This window comes from Pinus tabuliformis, chromosome 7, assembly GCF_031772625.1.
Source record: "Pinus tabuliformis cultivar Carrire ecotype Pingquan chromosome 7, CPIR1, whole genome shotgun sequence".
Lineage (NCBI taxonomy): Eukaryota > Viridiplantae > Streptophyta > Pinopsida > Pinales > Pinaceae > Pinus > Pinus tabuliformis.
This window is the reverse complement of record NC_142293.1, coordinates 1,627,635,730-1,627,644,855: the sequence shown is the minus strand read 5'-3', so window position 1 is coordinate 1,627,644,855 and position 9,126 is coordinate 1,627,635,730. Positions and strand designations below refer to the sequence as shown.

Sequence of the window (9,126 nt, the reverse complement as noted above, 5' to 3'; positions counted from 1 at the left end):
AACAACTTCTCCTCACCCAAAGGGGTACCACACAAGTTTCAGGTGGGCAACAATGTCTGGTGGCATCGACAGAAAGAACGCCTTACCAGAACCCATCAGAAGCTCAGACCACACCGACATGGTCCTTACAGCAGTACCAAGGCTATGGGGAACAATGCTTTGGAGCACATCATTCCTCCATTCCTTCGCCTGCACCAAATGTTCAATGTGGACCATCGTCGACCATGCTTCCCACCATCACTGGACACATCAGAGATTGCAGGACAAGTTCAGCAGATGGAGGAACTCAACGCAATGGGGACCATTGCTTCCTAAGGGGGGAGGAATGATCCAGGTGGATATTGGTGGCCACCTGCCAGGTCCACCTGGACCCCCACCATTGTCTTTCTCAGCATTTTCAGTTTCCTTAATTGTAGCACAATTTACTATTTTTAGCAGTTTTTTCGGGTTTTTTCTTATTAAAATTTTTAATTTTTATTGTTGGATCAGGTTGCTTCACTATGCACTATCCTCGTTGAAGAATACAAAGAACATGCATATGAACTCTTGCGACTTCCTTATATAAGGAAAATTTTGGTACACAGTTCATCTTTATTCTCCATTATGTATTTTATCTTTTGTTCTTAATGTCTATGGAAACATTTGCAAGGCAAAGAGTCTTCACTATTTTGTGCGCAACGTTCTAATCTTTGTGAGCTTTTGAGTCTCGGACACATCTGCATTTTTCTTATTTTCATTGTTGAGTCTTTGAGGAAATTACAACTGTCAGCTTGCAGGTATTTTTCTTGATTCAACTGCTGGATATTTCACCACATTGGACAGAGTTGCAGTTGATTTACTGCTTGTTGGTTGCAGCCAATATTATAGTACCATGGCAAATAATTTTATAAGTCTATCCAAATTAAAATTAATTTAATCGTATCTTTAAAAAAATTCCAGAACTTGAAAAGGCACTCTATCAACCAATTTCATCAGTACTAATGTCAAATAATTTAAGAAAGATATTAAAATTAAACTTAATTTAACCGCACATTCACAAAACCTTAGAAAACAACAACCCACAGTCTAATCATATCTCATTTGTCAAGCAATTTCATCAGTACTAATGTCAAATAATCGAAGAAACATATTAAACGTAAACTTAATTTAACCCCACATGCACAAAACCTTAGAAAACAATAACCCACAGTCTAATCATACTTCAAGAGCAAAAGCATTTGACCATGTGATTTTCGCTATCATATAAGATTAAGCATTTGACCATGTCATTTAATTTCATGAAAAGAGTAATGGAAAGTGAAGCAGATATGGCTACAATGGAAAGTACATAAAGCTGCAACAAATCATTTGTACATGCTCTGCAACAACTGCCCGTGAAAAGGGGTATTGGAGAAAATTCCAGAGATGCAAAGCACTAAGTTTAATATCCATATATTGCAAAAAAGAAAACCACTTGGTCCTAAATGGAGTAACTGAGATACAGGTCTAATTAACCCTGTTTTAACATTGCTCTCCCAACAAAAAACACTTCAAAATACGATCAGGAATGCCTTCCATTAGGTTGAATAAGTGACCAACCCCAGGAAGCTCATGATAGTGGATGCAAGAAAGCTTTTCACCAATGTAACGCTGCAAAGTCACCGGCACTAATGCATCCTCATCCCCTTGCCATATATGAACTGAAACATCATTGTTAGGAAATGGGTTATTGAGTTCCAAAGGATCAAAATCCCACTTGCCAAACATGACCATCAATGCTGCCTTCAAACGCTGCAGAGGCAAATGAATCAGTAAATAAGGAGAAAACAAATCTTGGATCCAGAATCAGGCACAGTACCAGTATCTTGTTAATTTGGAATTCTTTGTCTAATCTTAGCATTGGTTTATTGAGAAAGAGAAAAGTCAATCAACCTCAAGCAAATTCCACAATTCAATTTCGTTAAGAACAGCATAGCATTCTGATTTGACTTTTGAAAATGGTTTTTTCTAGGAAAAGGAGAGATCAAGGTCTCAGATGGAAACCAAAGTCAGTCAACCTCAAGCAAATTTCGAAATTCAATTTAGTTGAAAAACATAGCATTCTGACTTGCCATTTGAAAATGGTCGTTTCTAGGAAAAGCAGAGGTCAAGGTCTGAGTTGCAAACCACGTAAAATAACATAAATAGACAAGAAATTATAATTCACTTTCCAAAAAGAAGTGAGAGGTATAAGGCCTAGATCAAGGAAAAATAAATACTTCAGCAGATCTTCCACTTGCAGCTAATTTGCGGCCTAGCTCGCGGACATGCCTGTTCAGAGGTTTCCATGTCCCTTGAATAACGCTTGAAGAAGGAAACCATTTTTGGGTATTCCACCAATAAGTCAGCCAAGGGGTATAATAAGCAACACGAAGTGCCCATTGATCCTGTCGGGCTTGCTGATAATAAGCTTCTTTAGATAAATTAACTGGGAAACCAGGCCACCTGTAGTTTATTACAGGTGCTAAGAGTGCAGCACCCGCTAACCTGTGTTACCATCATTCATATTTCAATGTTATTAAAGTGCAGAATCCCAAAATTTCTTAGAAAAGGATCTAACACAACCGTTGTGTTTCTTAACTATAGTCACAGAGACTGCAAAGTTCTCTATGTGCACCCTATTTAGTATTATATCAACTAATATCATAGACAATAGATGCTAAGTTGGGAAAAAAAAGATGAGAACCTGTGTGGTATATATTTGAGGGATCCCCATATCGTGTATCCCCCAAGGGAGAAGCTCATCACATAAAATTTGGGACCAAGATCAAGTTGGTCTGCAAGCTGTTCAATATCTAAAGCCGCACTTCTTACAGATCGCTTAGGATGAGGATCGCTTTCTCCGTACCCAGGCCTGTCGAAGGTTACAATGTACACTCCCAGCTCTTTCACAATTTCCTGCAAAACCTGAATGCCATTCTGCAATTACCTCAGAATCTGGAAAGGTATCATTTCTAGATCCTGTAAAACCATGTGCCATAATGATCTTATACTTTGCTCTCTCTCTGGGAACTCCACTTTCCCTGTAGGCCAAATGTCTTCCATCTTGAAGCCGAATTCGAGGGGCAATAATTGGAGGGCCATTCAGAGATCCACAGATAGCAGAAGGGGGCGGCTGGATGGACTTGGATGCCCATGCAAGGAACCCCACCATTAAAACAATGGCTAATTTTCTCAATATACCTGAAATGCTATGTTGTTACCTTTGCTTAACACTTTGATCAGAAAGAGCAGAAAACAATTTTAGGTTAAACTAACTTACCTCCACTCAATGCATCAGATCTTTTGTCCGACTTGCCCGTTCTGGTATGGGCTCGGGCAGCTGCAGCCGAAAATTTTCGGTTCCCAGCAGCCATATTCTATAAAATATACTATGCCTCCCAGAAAACTAAAATAAAGAGAAAGAAAAGGCGCTTATCTCGGCAGCCTTCCAATAAAATCGACCACACCAAGAGGGCTCAATGCATATGAAAAATACCCAAATGCAAAAACAGGGCATTCACTATGCTTCCTGTCAGGATTTTCCCTGCCAATAAATTCAACAGCTGAGATCCTCCTCAATTTCTTTATCCTTAAATAAAATTCTATGCATGCTCCTATCTAAGGATAGAATTCCCCCCGGTTAGGCCAAAATGTGAATCAACTGTACTGTACATGTTAAAATCCAAACACCAAGAAGCAAATCAGAGAAATCTAGGCAAGCCCAATTCAGAAAAACCCAAAAATGTCACATGCAATATCATGCAGAAGCCCCTTTTCTGGTTTATGAATGTCCAATAGCAATTATCACAAAACTTACCTACAGAAACGAATCTCCAATTGCAAGTATCACAACACTTACCTCCATCTCGGTTCTGGGTTCAGGCATGCAATATGATGAAGTTGGAGCTATAAATGAGGTTCGAAATATGGCATGGAAATGACAAGTAAAAAGGACATAAAAATGTTTTTTTAATAAAATAAAAGAACAGAGTCAAGATTCAAAGCCATTCACGAATCACAAGAGTAGAATTACATGTTCTAACCATAACCGAAAAAGAGAATTCTCATACATATTAATATTCACCGTCCATGTACTGTAACTGATAATTTGATAAGTTATTACCATCATTGATTATTGATGATGTTAAGGACCTTTTCAGCAGAAGCATGTAAGCAGGTCATGACTCATAACATCTTTGTAAGGCACGTCTACATGTCCATGATAGTGGTGAATGTGGTATATCTAGCAGCTCCAAATCAATCCCAAGTCCTTGTACAGAACATTCTTATACTAGAAAACTACTTGCATCATAACCAGTCCCTGCACATGAATTACTTATGTGTTGGCTGGTAATTTGGCTAGGGTGAATGTGTTCGACATTGTCCACTTGTCTCAATGAGCAAGTGCAGACTCGACACAACTTTTTGGACTCTTTTGAGAAAATTTGTTGTTTTGAGTTTACCATTAAGCTGAATAACAAACCAATCACCAAAGTAAGCACAGCTAAATCCAAATTTGTAGCTACTACCTAACATTCATCAACAGGAGCCATTCATTCAAACATGCAACATAAAAACAAAATGCTCAAGAAAAGAAAACTTGTGTTGTTAAAAAGCAAACAGACATTCACCTTCGTAACTCCAAGTCCTTGCAGACCAACCATATGAAGTCTAAACCTTTCCGAATCAGTAGTAAAAGTGGATTGTGCAATGCAAGATGCAATTCGCAAGCAAAAGGATCATATCTTAGATGACTGCAGAAAAAACAAATATTTAAACAACAAATAATTAAATTTTTGAACTAAACACAATTGAATGAAAAAGCTAAAAAAAAATCGTAGCTACTGCCTAAAATTCATGGACACAACCCATTCATTCAAATATGCAGCATGAAAAACAAAATTGTAGCTACCGACTTAAAATTCATGAACAGAACCCATTCATTCAAACTTGCCGCACAAAAACAAAATTATCAAGAAAAGGGAAATTTTGTTGTTAAAACCAAAGAAACATTCACCTTCCTAAGCTGACCCGGCCGTATGAACATTGCAATACCAGTAGTAAAAGTGGCTTTTGCGATGCAAGATGCGACTTGCAATCGAAAGGATCATCTGTTTGAAAAGCTTTCTTTCGATATGTTTACAAAATTTGGCTCTGGCGATTAGGCTTTTTGTTTTGCACTTAGGGTTTCCTATATTTTTTCTTGGCCGCCCTCATTGCATGGGGAGGCACCATTAATGTAAGACTCTCGCTTGGAAATCACCCCAAATATCACTGTGTTTTCTGAGTATTGATGAGTTTATCAGTGAAGATTTTCGTCAAACAGATTAGTAGTATACTGCTATAGATGTCATTTGATGTTTGGGTTTAAATGTATATGAACAGTGAACAACAAGTACCCAAATAATACCCCAACCGCTGACAAATAAAGAAAAGGGCTTTCTAAACACACTTTTAACAACAGATTGGCGCTAGCATCGAATCAGTAATTTGACAAATAACATAAGAGGCGTGATCATTCATTGACTGAACCATTGAAAGATTACACAGAACAAGGATAAGAGGAACCTGGTTTCATTTAGCAGTCCATGAATAAAACCTATACAGGCCCCATGTTACTGCACTTCAGCAACCACAACTTCAGTAATACGCTGACCAGGAGGTATACATTAAGAATCGATTAGACATTGAGAACAGGTATTGGAAAAGGATAGGAATACTCGACATATTTAACAGAACAGCCTCTGTTGTTGGGCAATCTAAGCCAAAGGTTGAGTCCATTTCCCTAAGAAAGAGCCATTTACCAACAAAACACGGAGGCCATATGAGATGCATGTGCACAGTTCATCATAAAAAGGAGGGCAGTCTAGGCCAGAATTTTAAGGAATCATCTGCTTGAGTCTAGGGATTTCTATCTCTGTCCAATGCACAAACTAAGGGAATTGACGTCATGTGCGTATACACGAGTTAGAGATTTTGCTGTAAACGAGATTTGAACAGACTGTCAAATTAAGTTTTTACAGCAGAACCTCTGCTGATGACTGGTCTAACTATAATGAAGATAAATAAATAAATAAGAGATTATAAAGAAGGAATAAGATAACAGTCCATAACCACAGAGAAGATAGGTGGTTAAGGCATTATTGTGGAACAAAAAAATTTCATATATAAATAAACATCCAAAGACTAAGAAAGAAACCATGAACAAACTAGACTAAGAAAGAAACCATGAACAAACTTGCCTGGAGCGATCACCTCTGTCACGGCTAAACTTGCAGGTAAAAATAGGAGGACTGTCTTCAAGGCGTCAGGGATTAGGGTAAAAATTGACCACGTGATGAAAGCTACCTGCAGCGAGTTGGCAGCAGGGGTCAAAACCGTAGCTGTAGTGGAGAAAGGCGCCTCTCTTCATAACCAAAAAAGACGCAGCAGCAATAGTTGCATTCAACAGACCGATGGATAGAATGAATGAAAAGAAAATAAACACAGAAATAGCGATCACCTCTGTCACAGGTAAAAATGCGCTGATGATCTTTTCCTTGCGCTTGCAAAATGTGAGGACTGTCTTCTGTCTTCAGGGCGTCAGGCTGTCGAAGAAACTGGAAAATAAACCGTGAATGAGGTTGTGTTCTAACCTCCATAGGAACCCCAGAACAGTTAAACGCCGCCGCCATTTCCTCGCAGAACATAAATATCCACCACGCCACTCCCTCAGAACTGTTCCGCCACTCCCTCGCACAACCGTCCCGCTGAAAAACTTCTGGTTTTCTACCTGCACGAGACTGGAAAACTCCTGCAGAATCCGATGCCACGTGTCGGTATGAGGAGCGAAGGGGCTATTCAGGAAAAAGATGCCACGTGTCAGCACGAGAGTGAAAGGAACGACGAAAGTCTGTTCCGAAGGAAGGCCTATCGGCCTAATTAAACTTATATATATATATTAATTATTTTATAATTAATAATAATAATAATTTAAAATAAAATTACAAATTAATTAATCTTTATGATTTTTTATTATTTATTTTATTTTAATAAATATGAGATGAGTTATAAAATGTTTTCTAACTTTAACATGGATTCCGAGTCTACCAAGTATGGTGGTTATTAATTTTTTCCAATAGGTTAATTATATATGTATAATATTTAAAAAGAAAAATAAAAATAAAAAAACTAAATGGTAATTTAATAAAATAAATAAAATAAAATAAATTATTTATAAACATTTTATTAATAAAGAGATTATATATATAAATAAAAAGAGATAAAAGCTTCTTCCTTAACTTTTTAGAAGAAATAAATTATTTATAGAAGTTGTATTTAAAAATAAGCTTCTTATTAATAAAGAGATTATATATATATATATATATATATATATATATATATATATATATATATATATTTTATTCTTTTAAATTTTTGGTTGTATGATGGTTAGGGTTTAATGATATTTTTAGTTTTATATAATAACTAATTGAAATTGAATTTGAAGGTTAGTGTATTATAAAATATAAATTATAATAATATTTTGAAATTAGGTTGTAATACATATTAAAAAATGATTTAGTGATGGACTATTGTAGAGGCAATTGGTGGTTGGGTTTTTCAAGTGGATGTCCATTTCCTTGTGACTCAACTTGCAACAACCATTTTTACTGTTGATGTAGAGGTTTATTTTCCATTATGTGAAAATAAATAATCTTAAATTTTGGTTTTTACTAACGGGTTGATTTCAAAACTAAGTGGACTTCTATAATTAAGTGGATGTAGTAATTCAACCTCCATTGGATTGAAGGTTGAGATTTATTTTCAAATTATATATGTATAATGATTAATTTTTATTTTTATTTTTTTTAAATATTAAAAAAAATGGAGTAAAATATTTAGAGAAGCTATATTGAAAAATAAACTCTATATAATTAATAAGAGATTAGATGATGATGATGATGGTGATAAACAACGTTCACTAAGATTAATGGGGCTTATGGGACCTCAAGAAAAGAAAAAAAATCTAATTGTGATTCTTCAAAATCTTGTTTCTATGATCAAAGAGAAGGGAAAGAAGTGATCTGAGATTCCTATAGTTGGGTTGACTTAATAAGTCAAGAAGATTGTAAGTGTGGCAAATGTTAGGGAATTAAGCGGAGATGTGAGCAAGAGTCTACGAGTCTAAAAGGAAGTGCTTTTCATCTTTGACCTTGCTAGTATCGCAATCTGACAGATTCCCTGGAGTATTGGGAGTAGACCACCGATCTGTTTCACTTTAGTTCTTATCCTAGTGATGTTCATTTTTTTCTTAGTGCTAGGAGTTAATTCTGGTTATCAAGGGTAGGGTTGATCACCTCCTTATAGTATCTTAGCTTCCTTTTACTCTCCAACTCCTTATCATCCCACAGATTGTCCTTAAAATTGGAGGTAATAACATTTTTGACACTATCCTTGATTCCCATGATGATCTCCTCCTTAATCCCCTAGTGGTATGTCACCGAGGCTTGAGGCGAAGGTGGGGTTTTTGACTAAAGTCAGAAGCAATTTTCGGTAGGCTCCTGGGATCCATGTTGTAAAGAAATTATGTTTAGGCTTCTTTCTTAATTTTTTTTATTCTTCTAAATTGTTGGTACACGTTGATTAGTATTTTTAGTTGTATGATTGTTAGGGTTACGGTTAGGGTTTAATGATATCTTTTGTTCTTTATAAGAACCAATTGAATTTAAAGGTCAGTGTATTATGAATTAAAAATTAATAATATTTTAGAATTAGGTTATAATACATATTAAAAATTTATTTAAGAGGAAATTGGTGATTGGGTTTTTCAACCTGGTGTCCATTTCCCTGTGACCCAACTTGGAACAACCTCTTCTACCATTGATGTTGACGGTTATTTGCCATTACATAAAAATGAATAGTTTTGTTTTTTATTATTACTTTACTAGTTTATTGTAGAATTAAGTGAGCTTCTATAATTAAGTGGATTCAATAATTTAAACTCCATTAAATTGAAGGTTGAGATTTATTTTCCAATTAATTATGTTCTTTGTATTGGTTTGATCTACTTAACAACTAGGTTTCTAGAATTAAGTAGGGTTCCACAATTAAGTAGATGGTAGGAATTTACTTTCCATTAAATTA

General features: G+C 35.9%; 2 protein-coding genes across 2 annotated transcripts; both read right to left on the bottom strand.

Moving 5' to 3' along the window:
• Window positions 1-1,346: 1,346 nt before the first annotated feature.
• On the bottom strand, window positions 1,347-3,374 carry LOC149254477 (uncharacterized). Its single transcript, XM_089457038.1, has 5 exons — window positions 3,281-3,374; window positions 2,948-3,201; window positions 2,705-2,916; window positions 2,238-2,505; window positions 1,347-1,770 (listed from the first exon to the last, which is right to left on the bottom strand). The coding sequence occupies exons 1-5, from the start codon at window positions 3,372-3,374 to the stop codon at window positions 1,501-1,503; spliced, it is 1,098 nt and encodes a 365-aa protein (XP_089313164.1). The 3' UTR covers window positions 1,347-1,500.
• A 2,853-nt stretch (window positions 3,375-6,227) lies between these two features.
• Window positions 6,228-8,863, bottom strand: LOC149254476 (uncharacterized). Its single transcript, XM_089454788.1, has 3 exons — window positions 8,852-8,863; window positions 6,503-6,836; window positions 6,228-6,348 (listed from the first exon to the last, which is right to left on the bottom strand). Exons 1-3 carry the CDS (start codon window positions 8,861-8,863, stop codon window positions 6,308-6,310), a joined length of 387 nt encoding a protein of 128 aa, XP_089310914.1. The 3' UTR covers window positions 6,228-6,307.
• Window positions 8,864-9,126: the final 263 nt, after the last annotated feature.